This window comes from Aythya ferina, assembly GCF_964211825.1.
Source record: "Aythya ferina genome assembly, chromosome: 4".
Taxonomy (NCBI): Eukaryota; Metazoa; Chordata; class Aves; order Anseriformes; family Anatidae; genus Aythya; species Aythya ferina.
In genome coordinates this window covers 25310222-25330462 of record NC_140300.1, presented here as the reverse complement: position 1 = coordinate 25330462, position 20241 = coordinate 25310222, and the positions used below count along the sequence as shown (strand labels likewise).

The 20241-nt window shown below is 34.0% G+C and overlaps 1 protein-coding gene across 5 annotated transcripts in view; it reads left to right on the top strand.

Moving 5' to 3' along the window:
* Positions 1–20241, top strand: part of ATP8A1 (ATPase phospholipid transporting 8A1) — a 112206-nt gene that overhangs the window by 54239 nt on the left and 37726 nt on the right. For all 5 annotated transcript variants that reach the window (XM_084516533.1, XM_084516534.1, XM_084516532.1 and 2 more), the window contains 6 exons: positions 3045–3184; positions 4176–4314; positions 5570–5634; positions 10422–10594; positions 15594–15777; positions 15878–15988. In XM_084516533.1, coding sequence (XP_084372659.1) covers positions 3045–3184; positions 4176–4314; positions 5570–5634; positions 10422–10594; positions 15594–15777; positions 15878–15988 — 812 coding nt within the window. The remainder of the gene's footprint in view (positions 1–3044; positions 3185–4175; positions 4315–5569; positions 5635–10421; positions 10595–15593; positions 15778–15877; positions 15989–20241) is intronic.

The window sequence follows — 20241 nt, the reverse complement described above, 5'->3', positions numbered from 1 at the left end:
ATTAGTTTTTCCATCAATGCTCCTAGTTCTTCCTTTTTACAAAGATAGCAGAAAGGGGAGGAGAAGAGGGAGGGCATGAATTATAGAGTTGTGCTGTGAAGTATCATAGTGTTTTCATTTATTTATGAGTTGGGAGAGAGTTATGGTAATCTGAAATTCAATTTTTTTTTTATCTCATCAGTTTTTTTCTAATACATTGTTAATGGAACATTAAAAGTGTTTTATTGTGTTTTAAGAAATAAGCTTATAGTTGAAAACAAACTTTAAAATATTTTCTTTACTTAAAATACTTTCCTTACCTTTTCATAACTGATGTCTGAACAAATGTTGTTATATCAGGAGAGATCCTTTTTCTGTTTGTTATTTTTATGGCTTTTCTGATTTTTTCTCTTGTGGTTTATTGTGGAATTACGCCTTTTGTTTAGTGTTGTAGTCACCACCTTCAGGCTCTTGAGTTTGTTGGTGACAGCAGAAACAAGCCAGAGATCTTTCTTTTGCTTGTTTTCTGTGTCAAGATCTCTACAGGAAACACTTGGTTAACCTTAAACAATCTTAGAGAGTTTCAAACTTAAAATAAATTTATTTCTTTAGAAGAATAAATTTCCTTCTTTGCAAGAAAGCTGAAAACACAACTAAAACCAAGTAAATTTGACTGATAATACAACATGAAGCCTCAGATGTATACTTTGACCTTATGAATCTAGTTATGTGAGCTAAGTGTCAAATTTGGGACAGTTTCTTAACAGTCAAACCACAATCGGTTAGTTTGGGTTGTAAGACTGTATGTTTGGTTACAGAAAAAATAAAAATATATCAGGAACTGTTATCATGTGTGAACTAATATGAGAATTTAAATCCAATTCTTAACTACTGTTTTCATTAAATCAGTGAAACAAATGATACCATTTTTCTTTGGCAGTCAGATTGGACTGAATGAAATAAAAATAAAAAGTGAAAAATCCTGCCCTTCTTTAAAACCAGTGCTCATATCTATTAGTGTTAAGAAATTTGTTCAAATGCTTTTTTATACTTCTTTTAAAGAGATGAAAAGATTTACTGTTCAGAAGTGAATTGCTAACCTTTCAAAAACACTAAACTTAATATTTAAAAAAAAAAAAAAAGTACACCTCTCTCTGGAATCGATTAATGAAATTGGTATTTATTTTTGCATCAGATTTAAATTACAGCCAATGACGTTGCAAAGTTTCTCATGTGTATCCTTTCATGTGGCAGTACAGTATGTCCTTGGCATTTGCTGCATACTCTTGGTGTGTTGTTCAAAAATGAAGTGGTTAGCATGGCTGGCATTTATATTTAAGCATTTATTAAGCTTGAGTGTTAATGCCTGCTTGGATAAATAGAGAAAGTGTATAATTTTTCTGTGTTGTTGTTCCAGTCTGTTAAGAAGCAGACTTAATGATATGTTTTCCACTTTTTAGATGAAAGATTCCTTTAAATTAAAATGAAAAGAGACTTTTTTTTTTTTTTAATTAAAATAGAAAAAAAGGCTCTGATTTAAAAGGAAAAATGTGTTGAGTAACATGTTTGCTGATATTGTATACATGATGATTTCTTCTCTTTGTTTTATCACCTGCCTAAAATATTTTGAAAGAATCGTGGAAACCAAATTGCTATTAGTCATAATTCTCCCTCATGTCATCTCTCACGTCGTATTCATTTATTTGAATCTTGCTAACATATTCAAATTAAACAAAAAAATAAAAAATCATCTGATTTTTTTGTTCTGTAGGTCTATATGGTAAAAAGCAGTGTTCCTAATACTGCTCAGTTATTAACATATTAGAATTACAAGTGATTTATGTCCTGACAATATTATATTATTATCTTAAATTTCAGACATGTAATGCCCAGCCTCTTGGATTATTTCAGAATTGCTGCTGATGCTGATCTGTGCACAGCAGAAGCCTGTGAACAAATAAAGATTGTGTTTAGCCATCCCTAGTTAAGATGCTCTTCATCTCCTGGGAATAGTGGGTAAATAACCAAATAGCCAATAGTCCTGCCAATCCCCCTCCTCAATCTCTCTGCCTGCAAACTGTGGCTTCAAGAGATTTCATTTGGCTGGAGCAATGCTCTTCTCCATATATAAAGAGTTAATACAACTTCATGTGCTAGAAACATAAGAATCTCATGATACGTGAAAACAAACTTAGGACTTTGACACCTGTCTCTTTAAATGGAATTTAAGTCTGTATTGTCAGAAAAGAGATTTATTTTTATTTATTTTTATTTTAGAGTCTCAGATTATCACTGTAGTGTTCAATAATAGGTTTATGGTGAAGGAAAAATTCTGTTACAAAGTATAAGTAGTACATATATGTGTCTGTGTATATATATGTATATATATTTACATGTATATAGTATTTACTAGATTAAACGTTGCCCATATACAAAGATTTTATTTTAAGAATTTGGAAAGCTGGAATAATCTGTGATATGGGAAAATAAATGTGATGGGATTCACAATTGGTTTCTAGATGGCAAATTTCTGACTTCAACTGATAATTTCATAAGGACCTTAGGGAAGAGGTAAAGGAGGGGGAAATTGTAACATTGTGGTGATGTATTTTAACACTCATTATAGAGTTATTACTTCCCATCATAGCAAAATTAAAGTTTATAATATTTTTGCTCAGAAGTATAATTCAATCTTACAGTTATGATGTTCTTAAACATCTAATGTATATTATCTGTTCAGCAAGTGTAATTGGCTTCATGTTTCTTCTACAGTTTAAGATAAGTTGAACGTTTTGCAAAATTTTCATCTTTTCCTGAAGAGTAACACCTGTGTTAAATTCAGCTTCTTTGGAAGAGTTACTCTCCTGCATAAATTTCTCTTTCTATCACATTTTATATTTTAGATACATGAAATAAACTTCTTCAAGATGTGCAGCAATATGATGAAAATCAGACACAAACAAACATCAAATACAGGAGAAAAAAACTTCTAATAGTTACTCATTGTAGACATTTCAGGGAAGGAACTAAAAAATATTGAATCATACTATCTGCTTTCTCTTTAGGCTTAAGAACCCTGTGTTTTGCTGTAGCTGAGATTTCAGAAAGTGATTATCAAGAATGGTTAGATGTCTATCACCGGGCTTCTACAGCTATACAGAACAGAGCACTCAAACTTGAGGAGAGCTATGAACTAATTGAAAAAGTATGTGCATTTCTCTGGGTTTTTGTTTTCAGGGGGAGTAGCTTGTTATGTTTTTTGTGTTTGATGTTTTTTTTCTGAATTTGTCCTTACATGTACCATGAAATCCAAGTCATTGAGAAAAAACGCTTTGACAGAAAAAGCTTTAGCAGTATACTGACAGATACATCATGTAGTCCTAGCAGTTGAGATGGTTGAAATGAAGGAAAGATTAATTTGATAAAGTTTTTGCAGCAAGTAACTTGCTTCCCAGAAAGTACTGATTTTGCATTGAGCTACTGTTAATTATTTTTTTCAAGGTTGCTGTTTTGTTGAATAAAATGGTTAACAGAGAAATAACATCTGCTTTGTTGTATAATGTTGTATAATGTAAAGTATAGTGAATGAGAAAAGTTAAGATTAGAAGATCATCAAGTCATAACCCACTGCTTAAAAGAGGGCTAATTCTAAAGCTGTCCAGCACTTTAATGAAATTGCGAGTGTCTCCAAGGAGGGAGTCTTCCCAGCTACAGTAGACAATTTTTATTTTTAGTGCTGAACTGTTTTTCTCCCCCTTTTCAGGAATTTATTTTTCTTTTGTTGCAGAAAGTGACTATTTACACTTGTTCTTTCACTGTTTACATCATGGGAAAAAATGGCTTCTCTGTAAGCCCTCTTCAGTTAGCAGAAGACAGAATGTGAATCACCCTGTTAGCTTTACTTTTGCGTCCCTGCACTGGGACAACTTTTGCAGAACAAGGTATTCACCTATAATTGGGTGAATTTGTAGTGTTCATGCTATACAGTTCACAGTTTATCACAACACATAGATATTTAACATAAAGTTCATAAGAATATACTTGAAGAACTTTATTAGTGGTTACCTAATCTGATTCATGAATTTTAAGAACATTAATCATTTCATAAACATGAAAAGTTAAACAAAGGAAACTGAAAGATTTAAACTGAATTTAAACTGGAAAAACTTCAGGTACCGAATATTTTTTATCCACAGAATCTTCAGCTACTCGGAGCAACAGCAATTGAAGATAAACTACAAGATAAAGTGCCTGAGACCATAGAGACACTCATGAAAGCTGACATAAAAATTTGGATACTTACTGGGGACAAACAAGAGACTGCCATTAACATAGGTATTATATATGCTTTTACTTAATGACTTTGTCGATAGATTTAGAAATTTCAGAAGTTGCTGGAGTGAAACTGCTTTCAGAATGGAAAGGTATCTTGTAAAAATAATGCTATTATATGGCTTTCCAGAATTTAAATACTATTTTAATTTTCAGTCTTCCAGTAGGGAGAGAGTGGGAAATGGTAGATTCTTCCTCCATTACAACAGTAACAGCAAGAAAAACTCATGTTATCCTAAAGAGGAGGAAAAAATGGGCATTTGTGCTTTTTGTAGCATCTAAAATGATGAAGAATATATGGTTTGGGTTTTTTTTGCCAATGAAAGGGGAATAATGTTAAGAAAATGTAGTTTCCTTCCTATATTTCTTGTTCTTTCAAGGAAAGCTGGTGATGACCATGATCTTAACTAAGTTAAAGGATATAGTTAGTTCACCGGAATACTATAATCTTTACCATCAATCAGAGGTTTCCTTTTGTAGTTTCTTTTCATTTTAAATTGGGGGGGGGGGGGAGAGAAGGAAATAATGAATTAACTAAGTCAAACAGTGATAAAGCTTTGTTTTTAAATAGTAATACATGAAAGCTGCATTTAAGAGCTAATACTCCTTGCATGTGAGCATATCAGTATTTCAGTAATAAGTAGCCTAAGCGTGCCCTAAAATGTAATTTTGACTATATGGTTTCTTTTTATTAGTATAATTATCTTTAAACTTAAATAACTTTATATGTGCCCATGATACAGTTAGTCTGTGGTTATTTTCATTAGTACTTTGAGGTTTGAGGAAATACATGTCATACCGATATTGTCATTTTTTTATGAATAATAACATATATTTATTTGTCTGGGCAGCCTGCATCACTAGCTCATAGCACAAATTCTGCTTAAAGCATCAAAGATAACAGAAAAGAATGGGAATGCAGTTTGCATTCCAGAGATTTCCAAAGTTAAGGGAGATCTATTTGCTGTTTTCAACTACCTGAAAGGAATTTACAGAAAATATGTGCCTTAGTCAGATGTGCTCAGCACAAGGACAAGAAACAACGGTCACAAACTGCAACAAGGAAAGTTCTGACCATTCTGGTATACTACCTACATGTCTAATTCTTATAGAATGCAAAGTATTTTTTTTACCAGTCATTTCAGATGGGGCCGTCTTCTGTCCCCCACAGAGGAAAAATAAATAATAAAAAAAATGCTTTGTTACATTTTAATGGACTTAGTTAAACAAATTGTTAAAAACAAAATGTTTTTAACAGGTCACTCCTGTAAACTCTTGAGAAAGAACATGGGACTAATTGTTATAAATGAAGGCTCTCTTGACGTAAGTAAAACATGAAATTTTCAGTTAATGAAACACTGTGGGTTTTTTACTGCTTAAAATATCAAGATACCATGTTTGAAGTGGTTTGAAAAATAACTTGGAGCATTCATTTATCTGGACAAATACAGAAAATTCTGCTAAACCAGTTGGGGGGGGGGGACTTTTATTTGTTTGTTCAGGGTGGGGAGCGGGTGTTTTTTAATCTTCTCTGTTTTGGATTGCTCAACTGGAAGACACCATGTTCTCTGTTACAAAATGTTGATGAATAACTGCAAAACTTTGCTATGGCTGCCAGAAACAAAGTGTAGCTAATAAACAAATGGACTTCAGAATGATTACTGAGCTAATTCCATATAGTATAATGACTCTATCCATCCAGGAACAAAGCTAGGTGCTTGTAGTAGTACTCAAACAAACTAATCCTGAGTTTGTTTCCTGGTCCTTACATACCTAGTATCTGGCAAAAGTACTTGTGTGGTTTAACAGCTGGAATTGTAATCAAATCTTGAAGTACAGGTAAGGGTTAAAACCACCAACAGTGCTTCATAGAGAAGAGATTCTTTCGATAAGGTAAGAATGCAAGATTAAGTGAAAAATCCCATGAGTGGGAGGGGGAAATATAACTCCTGTTGCTACCTCTAAGGGAGCATTAAATGAGTTTAAAAGTGGAAGAATTCCCTCATCAGGAAAACTTACTGTTGAAAAGGCTTCAGGAGAAACCATTATACTAAGCTTGCCTTACTCTATATTATTTGGGTTGCTTAAGACTGGACTTAGGGAAAGAAAGGGAGAGAAAAGTGAAAGGGAAGTATGGGAATCAGCAAGAGGGGAATGCTTTAACTGTACCATTCAGTGCTGGCATGTAAAAGTAGACTATAAAGTGAATTAAAAATACTTTGTACATTTTTTTTTAATTAATAAGTATTTTTTTAAATATTTTGAGCAACTTAAAATAACATGTTTTCAACTTTGAAGTGTGAACTTAATCACAGTGACTTTATTTTAAATACGACTTATGTTAAGCAATATATTTTTCCTGATAAAAATTGAAAATAAACCCCCAAACATAGAACAGGCAGCAGCTATTGATTAATGTTTGGAACCAGTCTGATACAGTAAGTAACTTCTGACACTAATAGCTTGTGAGAGGTGATTTTCTTCTTTTCTTGGTTTACTTATTTGAATATCTTATGAAGGATTGTGATCACTGTTTGTTGGTATGAAAAAAATATTATTTTTTTGATTCAAACCCTTAATTTTTGAGTTTTTCACTCCTCAGCCAATCTATAAGAATTAATAATACATTGACAAATGGATTTCAGAACTACTGCAATACTTAATCAATGGATTTGAAATACAAAGAATTGACTATTTTGTATGCGTCTTCATATGGCATGAAATAAAGTGAGGTAGTTTTATTTAACTGTTAAAAGGAGTCCAATAAGAACTCAGAAACCAAGCATTGCATGTTAACTATTTCTAGTGTGATGACTAAAAAAATCGAATGAATATATTTTAAGCTATGTATTACTTTTTTTTTTATTCTTAAACTGAATTATCTAATATGATAATGGTACTCAAACTGAATTTGAATACTGAATAATGATATTCAAACTTAAGTATCTAGATTGTGTAGAGATCTTTCTCTACATGCATGAAGTAAGTTCCCATTACATGGAAATGGAGATGTCATGGCAACTGAAATTGCATTTGCAAACTGGTCACTTGCAAATCCATCTGTGTTGAAGATATATGTCATGTTTTTTCAGGAATAAGTAAATATGGTAATCAGTTTCAGGGCAAGAGGTGAGGTTTATTTAAAATAATAATAATAATAAAGTACTTTTGTGCCAATATTTTAGGAAGTAACTGTGTTAAAAGTTTTCTTCCTTGTTTGATGGTGTTTGTTTTACCATTTGGTTAATATATAACTTGTGTCCTACCTGTGGGTTTTCCCTTACTGGTATGGTTGGGATTAGATGTCAGTCTCTATTTTTAGCGTGACTAGTTGAGTCAAAATTTGCCTTGAAATCTCTGTGGGAGCAAAGTGGGCTTTAGTAGATGGTGAGAGAGGTTCTGTGATCACAGAGCCTTCAGTCAATGCAGCTGAAAGGGTGGATACAATTTCTATTTCTTTTCTGCATGCCAAAACAGCTGTCAAGAGACAATAATGATTAGTTGTAATATTATGTGTTAAGGGATATTGGCCCAAACTTTGTCTTTTTAGCAGCATAGATCCACCCTTCATACTGAGACTCTGCCCTACTGTGCAGTGGAACTGTAATTCCATATGACTGCTGGACAGCCCAGCTCCCTCAGAACAGGGGGAACCGAGCAGCCATGAAACCTTGGAGAACAAGTGGTATCATGTTGTAAGAATCATGGACTGCCCAGAACTTCCCTGCCCCACAGTGTAACCTGTGTGGTTACAACCTTAGAGAACTGTTTTATGGCATTGCAGTGATAGTGGATTCTTCTTGACTTTGCTGTTATGTACCAGTGGTGTCTTCTAAAAAGGAACTAGCTCAATGCTGATCCTTCAGGGAGAGGCAGAGTCCCCTGTCCCTAAGACAGTTAACAGAACAAATGTATCCTCAATTTGGTCATTATTACAACCTTAGCGTGCAAAACACAGGAAATCAGAGTTAAAAAAAAAAAAAAAGTTTGTTTACTTTTGTCCCAGATTCATGAACTGTCTCCAAAAATAAATAATAATAATAAAAAAAAAAAAAATACAAAGATCTCTTCTAACCCGAGAGATTTTTTTATATGAAGAAACAGCCTCATTTATGGAATTAAAAGAAAAATAAGTTCATCCACCCATTTTAGCATCCCTTAGGTGAATTAGAACTGGAATCACTTCCAGAAAACATTTAAATATTTCTATTTTTTTGCAACATTTGTTTTGAGACTCTGCTCCCAGGAACATCATCTTAGCTTCACAAACAAAATGTGGTTTCGGTAGTGAGTTCTTATATAAAAGAACACTGGAATTGGTTTTTGCACATTAACTTCATTTGCTGCTAAATGTCAGTATATTACTGTTAGTCATGGACAGAAAACAGTTTTATTCTTTTAATTGTGAGCTTCAAACTGAAACTAGAAAATAGTTTGATTACCCTTCAGTTTCACTGGGAAACACTTCATGGGAGTGGTGTAGAAGTAAATGAATGGATGTTTTGGTAATGCTTTTAATTGAAAGAACTGAATTTCAGCATAGATCTGACATAGAGCATAGAGCCCACAAAGGAATTTTACGGTTGGGGTAAGTGATTTGTATTGTTTGGAGGGGGCTGTTTTTTTTAACTTGTAGCATGCCAGGAGCTGCCTGACATCTCGTCTGTTTGTGATTATAAAACAAAAAATAAAAGCAATTTAAACAGGAGAGTTTATACTGCATGTATGATGGAGAAACAATAGATAAGAAGAATATGAAGGTACAGGCTATTGCATTGCTTAAGTGTTGTCAGAAGCTAAGCAAGCCATGAAGATAAAGAAAAATTGATACTTTTTTGTACATTGCAAGATTTCTTAATTTAAGAAGGCACTCCGCAAAACAGTTACAGAAGTTGTCCATTTTTAACACATGGTAATGTGTTACTAAAAAAAAAAAAAAAAGTGTCACAGTGGCACCTCCTTTCCCTTGAAGTTTCTACAGAGGGGGACAGGGAACTTGAAGTGCAGAATTTCCCATTAGTCTTATCTTCTTTTAGATAAACCAATGAATCTTTAGAAGGCCAGTAGAAGCTAATTAGGCCAAGACCACAGACAGCAGCATGTCGAGATTGTGGGAGTGAGTTGGGTGGGAAAGCAGTATCATGCAGAATGCTTGAGATTTGTAATTCTCCTTGATGTTTTCTTTTTAGATGGTTACACCAAATTCTATTTACATATGCCTGATATCACAGGAGTAGCACAATTGTTTGGTTGGTATGTTGTTGTCATAGGATGTGACAATTTGTCAGACTGAATTTTTTTATAAGCACAAATTTTCATTGTTCTTGAAGCATATGTTGTATCTCTATGAAGGCCATACATTGAAAAACATAAAACAAGCAACTTTATTTATTTTTTCTTCATGACAATCAATATAGAACTGTATTGTAAATATCTAGACCTACGCAAAGGCTAAATACAAAATACTGCTGTATGAATACAGATGAATACTGAATATAATCTGAAGTTCTTAGTACTGGCTCACAAAACAGAGACGTGAGCACGTATGAGTCAAACCTTCCTTTAGCAATTGAAAAAATGCGAAATATGACATGTAGTTGACACTGCCTTACCTTAAAACGTAAATTTAATCTAATGGGTAGAGCTTTTGGTTATAATGCATGTACTTGTATTGTGAACTATCTTTGAAATTTCTTTTACTTTTTTTCTATGTGTTTAGGACTGTTTTTTTTGTGTTTGTGAACAGTTTTTTTTCTTGCAGTATCTGTGAGTTTTCCTTCCCATAGGTATAAAAAAAACGCATTTTAGTAATATCTTTTTGCAGTCATTTATGCAACTGTTATTGCCATTCAAAGAGCATTAAAGGTTCCACAGCAATTTAGATATTTCTGGCAGTGTGAGAGCAATCCTACATACCTTTTGTACTGTGGTTTCTAATGGCACGACTGTTGCAAATTTGCAAATTGTTTTTTAATGGATACCATCTATTTGATAGCATAATCAAAAGAAAATTTCCTCAAGTGTATGCCAGTATTTCTGATTGCTGAAGGAATTATTAGACCTACAAATAGTAGGAATTAAAAATAATCAACACATTTTTTGTGCAATAGGGAACAAGGGAGACGCTTAGCCATCATTGCAGTACTCTTGGAGATGCTTTAAGGAAGGAAAATGATTTTGCTCTCATCATTGACGGTAAATCCCTGAAATATGCTTTGACATTTGGAGTGAGACAGTATTTCCTGGATTTGGCTTTGTCATGCAAAGCTGTTATTTGTTGCAGGTAAGGTTTATATTATTCTTTCACTACAATATATTTATTGAAAAATAATAATTAAAAATCTGTTTCTGTGTCAGAGCAAATATCTACATCCAGGTCTTCTAACCATGGAATAAAAAAAAAAATGTAGTTGCTAACATTCTCAAATACAATCATTCAAGCAAAGTATTTCTGCAGTGAAGCCTGAAACAGGAGTATACCTGCCAAACCAAGTTACTGAGGTTGCATATATGCAGGAAAATCATGTTATCCATAAAGAATAGTCTCAGCAAGATTAAGACACTGATCTTAACCTTAAATTGTTACTGCAGTTAACTGCAGGTTTCAATACATCTGGTTTCTTTTGTAGAGTTTTCTCCATAGGCAAGATTTTATAACCCTGCCTTTTCTCTAAGCCACAGATTACACTGCACAGAAAGTGCACAAAAATGTTAAAGGTACTATGTTGAGTGATTTGTATTTCCTGAAGTTGATGGAAACACCTTTTTATTATTATCATTATTATTCCTGATTGTTTTGGAGTTCTTGTAATGCAATCAAGCATTTAATCTTTTCCTGTAAACATCTACTATTGGAGCTCTACGCTTACCTTAACAAGGGAAGTTTTTTGTGATTAAAGAGAAATATATACATTTTTCAAACATAAACAATATAAAAGCAGTTTGGCTTGCCTTTTAACATTCTTGTATTTATATTAAGGACTGTATAATTGATAGCTTGTGCGTTTTGGGACCTACTTGCATTTTTATGGCTTTAAACACAAAAACCACAAACATCTCCTGAGTAGTACATCACCTCTTCTACATTCAAATGACTGAACTAAAAGGGAAGTTGGGTGATTAGTAGCTAGATAAATACAAACTGCTCCTGTTGACTTTCAAAGAACTTGGCTTAGCCCAAGCGATTTATCTATCAGAAAGCAGAAGCGAGGACTTTTCCTTACAAGATCATTGGCAACACAGATAGGATATCTTTATTAGAAATGCAATAAAAAAAATCCAGAACTGTGGAAATAGATCATCGAGGGCATCGAGTGCACCCTCAGTAAGTTCGCAGATGACACCAAGTTAGGTGCATGTGTCGATCTGCTTGAGGGTAGGAAAGCTCTGCAGGAGGATCTGGATAGGCTGCACCGATGGGCTGAGGTCAACTGCATGAAGTTCAACAAGGCCAAGTGCCGGGTCCTGCACCTGGGGCGCAATAACCCCAAGCAGAGCTACAGGCTGGGAGAGGAATGGTTGGAAAGCTGCCAGGCAGAGAAGGACCTGGGAGTGATGGTGGATAGTCGGCTGAATATGAGCCAGCAGTGTACTCAGGTGGCCAAGAAGGCCAACGGCATCCTGGCTTGTATCAGGAACGGTGTGACCAGCAGGGCTAGGGAGGTGATCGTCCCCCTGTACTCAGCTCTGGTGAGGCCGCACCTCGAGTACTGTGTTCAGTTTTGGGCCCCTCGCTACAAGAAGGACATGGAGGTGCTTGAGCGGGTGCAGAGAAGGGCGACAAAGCTGGTGAGGGGCCTGGAGAACAAGTCCTACGAGGAGCGGCTGAGGGAGCTGGGCTTGTTCAGCCTGGAGAAGAGGAGGCTCAGGGGCGACCTTATCGCTCTTTATAGGTACCTCAAGGGAGGCTGTAGCGAGGTGGGGGTTGGCCTGTTCTCCCACGTGCCTGGTGACAGGACGAGGGGGAATGGGCTTAAGTTGAGCCAGGGGAGTTTTACGTTAGATGTTAGGAAGAACTTCTTCACTGAAAGGGTTGTGAGGCACTGGAACAGGCTGCCCAGGGAAGTGGTGGAGTCACCATCCCTGGAGGTCTTTAAAAGACGTTTAGATGTAGAGCTTAGGGAAATGGTTTAGTGGGGACTGTTAGCGTTAGGTCAGAGGTTGGACTCGATGACCTTGAGGTCTCTTCCAACCTAGAAAATTCTGTGATTCTGTGATTCTGTAGATGTTATTTTCATCAGTGTCTGAGGTAACTATTAGAAGGATTACCAGTTAATGCTCTCAGAACATTTTTCAATGTTTTAACCTCTGTAGTAGTATGGAAAAAGCTGTTGGGTATATTAAAACAGGAGCAGTAAATTCAGAAACAAAGTATTCAGGCTCATCTACAAGCCCAATATCCTGCTGTTTCTCAATATAAAAGTGCCGTAAATGTGAGTTCTTAGAGTTCATGTACTTCTGAAAGTTTTAGAGATGTCTGTGTATTTGTTACATGCAGTTCCATTTTGTTTTATGTAGGGTACTCTGATAATAATTGCTTTAGAAAAAGAATCTATGGAAAAGGAAGTCTGGATTTTGTACAAGAACAAAGTAATTCTTGGAATTCAGCATCATTTCTTCCAAAATTCAGATCTTCCTTCAATAAATTAAGCTTCTTGCCTATTATCTACCTATTTATTATCTATCTAAAGGAAGAGGCCTGGAGTGCATAAAAGTAAAAACTGTTGTAAATACACCTTAGTAGGCTGTCTTTTGATTAATAAGTAAGTAGAAGGTGCTTGTGTTCAGGTACAGAGTTTAATGATATTCATTAAAATAAAACATTCATCTCAAAATTGCTGTGTTCAAAGTAGACCTATTTTTCTGCCTTGCAAAAGGAAAAGTAAATGGGTTTGTAGCATCCAAATAGATACCTGGATCATATGATCTTCCTATCCTTTCTGTCAAGTAGTGTGTTCTGTTTGTGATTTTTAGTGTTGTTTTTTTGTGTGTGTGTGTGTGTTTTTATTATTATTTTTATTTTTAAGCCTTAGCTTTGTAGTCAAGCTCCAAGATTCAAGCACTTCTTCAAACTAAGGTCTTACACTGATCACAGTTTATCCTGTGTATAAACATGCTTGTCATGGCAATGAGGGAAAGTTGGAGTCTTGTGCTTGTTTTGTTGTTTCCAGTTTTGCTCATTATAACATATAACAAGCAGTAGATGGGTGTAGAACTGCTATTTCAACACTGTTCCTTTTTCTTCTTTCCTCGATTTGAAACTACCTTTTGTGCTGTTTGAAGAGACATTATTGTTGTTTTTATTGAACTGTGAAACCATTGTAGGGTATTTTGTACGTATTGTTGCCTTTTATTGCTAACTTTTCTGTGATAAAACAACAAAAGGAAGGTTTCTGTTCTAGTAGCATTTTCCTTACCACTTCTGTATTTCCATAATACATTTAGATCATCTGGTTTCAATGCATGTCTAGGTATATGCTCTGACATATTTTGTGGTTGTTTAAAAATTGGCTGCAGGTTTCAAACTAAAATATTTGCTTGTAGCACTCACTGTTCCAGTATGTGCGTTTTTAATATCACATTTCAGAAAAATCAAAATTCTATCTTTTTTTTTTAATTAATGCTCCATCTTCCATAAATAAAATTGCCTCTCCTTGTTTCTGAGCATGAAAACAAAAAACATTTTAAGTTTTAAAAAACCATTTAAAAATACTGATTTTTAAATGTTAAATGTTAAAAAACATTTTAAGTTAATATAAATCACTTAAATATGGCATTCTGACTAAATGAAAGCATAGGCCTCTTTTCTATCCATGTAAAAGCACTGAAAATTTTAAGCAGTCGGTTTTAAAAGTACAAATTACATCACTTTCTTTGAAGTTTTCAGACTGTGTTCACTTGTTCAGAGGCATTTATTACCAATGAATTCTTAATAAGAGTAGCCATAACACAGATGAAGCTGACAAATACTCAGTAGACATTTCACTTCAAAAAACTGCGTATGTTATTAATTCCAAGCAGATGTTTGGCTTAAAGACTTAGACAAACTAAACTCCAACTCTGTATTGGCTTCTAACTAATGTGTGCAACAAGAATGTTGAATTGATTATTCTGTAGTAAAAAATGTACAGCTAAGAGTAAACAAATTGAACAGAAGGTATTTTTTATTGGTTTCATAAATTCAGGTGTATCCAGTGAACACTTTTGCTTTCACCTGGCAATGAAAGTGCCATCCTCCAGCTGCCTCTATAATGTTTTCTGAAAGGGAAATAAGCCACTGTTCCTGGAAAGCTGAAAAGATTAAAAAGTTCTCAGTTAAAGAATCTTCTGCAGAAGCTGGCTAGGGCTGGTCTTGAGACTCATCAGCAGTGTTCAAATAAAATTTAAAAAAATCTTAGAAATACCTCTTGATATGGTTAGACCATGAAAATTCTTTTGAAGGATTGTTGTCCAGAAGCTTTCATCCCAAGCTCACCACAAGGTTGTACTCATCCCAAGTACCCTTCTCAAAAATCTAATAGCATGTGTTACATAAGCTGATGAATAAAGTAACTAAATAGCTACCTTCTATACAGAGTCTGTATTATTTTTCACTTGTTTTATTTTATTTTTTTACAATTAAATTTTATGAAACCTCTTTCTGACTTACTGCACTTAAAGATTAAGAAATTTTACTTAATTAGCATAGAATAGGAATTGGGTTTCTTTTCAGCTGATGGGGCATCACCCACATTGATCTTTGAGGAGGTGTTCTCTGGTACATGGAGAGGAGAACTAGAATTACTACAAGGACGTTACTGAAACCCAATGGGGATTAGAATACTGTATGTGAGCAAAGGCAAGCATAGACACACTTGTCATTTGTTCCTGTTTATTCTGACATCTCTTTCTTAAAAATCTTATTGTTTATTTATAAAATAAATATTCTAACAGAGGGAAATAAAAAGCATAAAAGTTAAATATGAAAAATCTACAGTTATGCAAAGTTAATACTGTTAGTGGCAGTGTTGGGGTTTCTTCCAGTACTGCATTTTAGGGGCCCATTGCTGTTTGATTTGTGTATCTCTAGTCCTATTAATAGCTTGCTTCCACAAATCCAAGATTTCTGTGAATTTTTTAGGAAATGTGCTTTTAGCATATAGCCTAAAGGCCAACAACAAGATGATGTCGCTGATTGCAATGTTAGTTAACCTGTTTTTATTGCCTTTTTGAGAAATATGTATGTTTAGCAAGTGCATTCATTTGAAAGTTCTGTGTTATTTTTTTCCCCTGTTATACTTCAGGGTATCTCCACTTCAAAAATCTGAAGTTGTAGAAATGGTCAAAAAACAAGTTAAGGTAGTAACTCTAGCAATTGGTGATGGAGCAAATGATGTTAGTATGATACAAACAGCACATGTTGGTGTTGGTATTAGTGGAAATGAAGGTCTACAGGCTGCTAATTCTTCAGACTACTCAATTGCTCAGGTAAGTCATTACACTGTAAAATACTACAATAAAGTTTAATATTGGATAAATATCAGTCTATACGTGTTCTAAATGTATGTTTGTTTCCCATTTTTTGCAGTTCAAGTATTTGAAGAACTTGTTGTTGGTTCATGGTGCCTGGAATTATAACAGAGTAGCTAAATGCATCTTGTATTGTTTCTACAAGAACATAGTCCTTTATATTATCGAGGTAATTTTACAGTAAAGCAAATTTTACTTTATAAAATTAAAATCTTATTTTGAGCTTCTGGTTATTCTATATGATTTTTAAGAAGCATTTAAATGTCAGTAAACACTAATACTGAATCTTCAATAAACCGATGAATATTAGAATTATTTTTTTTATTTTAAAAAATCCCAGCAGTAGTCTTATTACTAAGTACTAAATATCTAGTATTAGTACTGAATATTTGTACTGCAACATACTTATTAAAATTCTGTGCCTTTCACATCATTTCAGTACCTAAGTAGCCTTAAATTTACCAAGAGGTTTGTACTCTTAAGCTCTTTATAGAGCAGGTGTCATTAACTGTCTAATTTGCAAACTGAAGACCTTTTTCAGGTCACTGTTGAACTTCACGATGCTGTTCAGAACAATCCTTAGGGTTCTTATATGCATGCTTAATTACACAGAGGCATACTTTTTACTTGTTGTTGTGGTAACCATGCCTCTTTAGACTCCATTTTGTGAATTGAATACTTTACTTAAGGTAGCTGGCCTAGTTTTCTCACCTGAGATTTTAAGCAGAATGGGATCTTGTGAAAAATCCTGTAGTACGAGAGGACTGTACTGTGATAAACATATGCCTATTGGTTTGTATAGTTAAGACAGCATGTACAGCTGTAGTTTTCATGACCACATTGCAACCTTACAATTTTCAATATACCATTTAACAGTTTTATTAAAATGTTTTTCCCCCTTCATTTACTGTTCTTCTTTCAACAGTCTCTTCCTTTCTTCTTCCTTGCTTTCTTATAACCAAATATGTCTAATAACAATATTTATGTTTGATTGAAAGTTTAAATTAACAATGATGCTATGGGTTAAAAATGCAAAAATATTTCTGTTAGACACGATCTAAACATTAGGTTAATACTTTTGATTTTGATATTTATGCAGGTGATCTTATACTGTTGCAATATCTGAAAATACTTAAAACTTGGTATTTTATTATGCTTATAATAAATATATTCTGGGTAAGTGTAACCAAAAAGTATGCATTTTTCTTAACATGTTTTTAAATTTTTCTAAGTTTCCCTTTCTTCTTTATCATGTTATTAATGTAAATAAATTTCAATGCAAGTAGCAACAAGTTTATAGACTCTTTAGAAAAACTTACAAATATCTAATTAAATGATCTTACTTCTAAAAGTAAGCAGTAGCTCTTATATCAATATTTATTTTTTTCAAATTGTTCAACTTTTTAGTCAAAGCACTATTAATGTATATTTTGCGTTTATAGAAAAAGTTATTAAACTGGGCTTTAGAAAATATTCCTTATTTTTCTTAATTTGTCTAAATGTCATTGTCACCCGCAAACATTTATATCTTATTTAAGTTATAAATTTAAATATCTCACCACTTGTATTCTTTCTGATAAACTTAAATGCAAGGTACAGGCATCACAGAGTAAAAATACAAAATACTAGAAAAAGTAATCTCTACTTGCTGAACAGATGGAAAGGCAAAGAGATCATTTTAATGTGGATTATGACCCTTTATATATAATGCATACAAACGTTTTATCATATACTCCTTTTCTGGAAGACGAGAAGACTTCTACTTCAATTCCTACGTACCCAACATTTGTCAGTTCAAAATCTTTCACAGATGTTAATAGCTCATGTCAATACTGTGAGTGAATGGGCAGAAATTCATCATTGAATGTCTCTGGAAGGGACAACTGCCAGTCTTGAATCTCTCTTTTCAGTTTTTTGTACAGATCAGGCGTGGGAGCAGAGAGCTCAATGAGTATTTGTAAGCTGCTGCTTAATATGCAGAAATGCTACATCAGGAAAACGTCTGTGAAGCTTTTGTGACCACGCCTCTTCTGTCTTGAAATTTAGAAAATAGTACTATGAAAGACATGTCTGGAAGTTTTTGTTTGTTTAAGGTTTCTTTTTGTCAGCTAACAATAATTCGTAATATCTACCTTTACTTAATATATGTGTTATATTTTTAAACATCTGCACAGTACTAATCAAAGGAGTAATATAATAGATTCCATGTAGTCTAAAATACAACCTTTTTCCTAAGCAATTATGGGGTGATATGAACTGAGCGCCATTAGTTTCTTAGTTTAGAAAATGCTAAGGGTCTGAAGTAGTACTTCATGCGCACTGATTAGTGTTTATCAACATTTAAACTCCTATTGATAAGAAATTAGAAGTGGTCAGTAATAACTTTCCTTCCACTCCCTTACAACTCAATAGATATTTAAATATGTACCTTATCTTTAGTATGGAAGTAGTCCACATAATATCAGAAGTTATATACTGAATGCAGAAGTTATATATGCATGCAGCCTGTAGTGTTTGTGCCCACTTTCATGTATTACATGCATTGAAAACTTAGCAATGTAAAGACCTGCATTGAGGTCCATCTCATTTTGCATATGCTGCAAAGCTAAGTCTTTCCTATCCAAAGAAGGTCTGTACCATTGAACTACAAAATGATCTGAACCTCTACTTCTTCCCAACATACAGTCTAAATTGCTTCTCAGACACACATCTCCTTTCCTTCTGTTATAGTGGTGCTTGATTAGTAATTTGATATGCCCTAAGTATCTGCATCTGCCCCCAAATTACCATGATGTACAATATGTCATAAAAACTCATATTTTTCTGATACAGCTGCCTTCATTCTCCATCATAATCAGGATGAAATACACTTGTCCATAATTAAATTTCCAACTGGGAACCAAGGAACTGTTTTTTGTCACTATTAATACTGTACTCATCTCTGTAGAGTTTGTTTGCCATGTAAGGTTAAGGGTGTCATTTGCTAGGGTCAAAGGTTCAGAAGTTAGGGTAAGTATCTGACTTACTTTCCTCCCCTCTTGCATTTTGAGATGAGGGCTGTAGTTACCCTTGCTCCTACTTCCCCTTAACCTCTACCCTCTATGGAGCTGCTAATTATTTTGGAGCAGAAGTAAATCCATGTTTCTTCTTAGATATTAAAAATACTCACTCTTATAGTAGCCTATCTGGTATTCCACTAAATAGTAGGATTTCTACTAGAGGGCACTAATCGATTTTTAGCTACATTTGAAGGGTTCACTGCCCATTTTGTTGACAGATTCAACATGAACTTCAGAACCCAAACTTCATTTCTTCCTGGACTGTATCTGGAATTCTGACCAAGAGTTGTGCCAGTTCCTTACACTGAAAGTTTTAACTGAAATGCCTGTAACTTATGTGCTTTCTTTGGAAGAAAGTAAATGCTAAGCTTTCAGGAAGCTAATGTTATTCGTTACAGGATTTCTTTACAAGTCTACAGTAAAACTGCAGTTTTCAGAGTTCTAATAGCTTGAAAATTTTAATTTAAATTATGTACAAAATAAAACTGAAAGCAACAGGGTATTTGAGGAATGAAGTGCTATATAACATTTCAAAGAGCCTTGTTAGCAACTTAATATATGGCATTTTGTGGTAAATTAAAATACTTGTATTTCTTTAAAACTGTCACTTAGCGTCACTTACATTTAGTAGTAGAGAGTATGTGGAATAGATTCACTATATGTATTTAGGCATAGCGAAATCACAACAGAAAGTTCATGGTGGTTTTTTTCTTTGTTTTTGTTTTACAGATACTCCTTGGTTATGACAGCTCAAATATATGTCTACTTGTTTTAGTTTATTTTATTTCTAGTGTTGTACTTCTGTTAAACTGAAATTACCAGCAAAGAGGCATATATGTTTATGCCTGGTTACTGAGTCATGTGTTCTTTTTTAATACAGTCCTTTTCCATCACTCTAAACCCTTTCAAATTAAGAATCTTAAAAAGGAGTAAATCATGTAATGGTGTCTGTCCTTTATTCCCCTCTCAAGAGCCATCTTCCTATCGGGAGTAAAATAATGTAGGAACTACTTGTAATCAGAAGGTTGAAAAGAGAAAAGGCAATTGAGGAACACAACTTGTATCCAACAGTAGTGATGAGGTTCTGGATTAGATTCACACTTTTAGCTTAATGTAAAATATCAAAAAACTTCTGCTGATGTTTAGTAAGGAACACTCATTCCCTCCTACTCAACTGCTGAGAAAATGCTGCTAGTAAATGTCTTCTACATTTACCACAGTGGAATCATAACTCCTGTTTCAAAAATCCAAAATCAAAATACACAGGGTTTAATAAAAATCTGATTCATCAACTGCTATAAAGCAATTCTGTAAAATAATATTGTTTTTTCCATGAATACACTGTAACATAATAAAGAAGAAT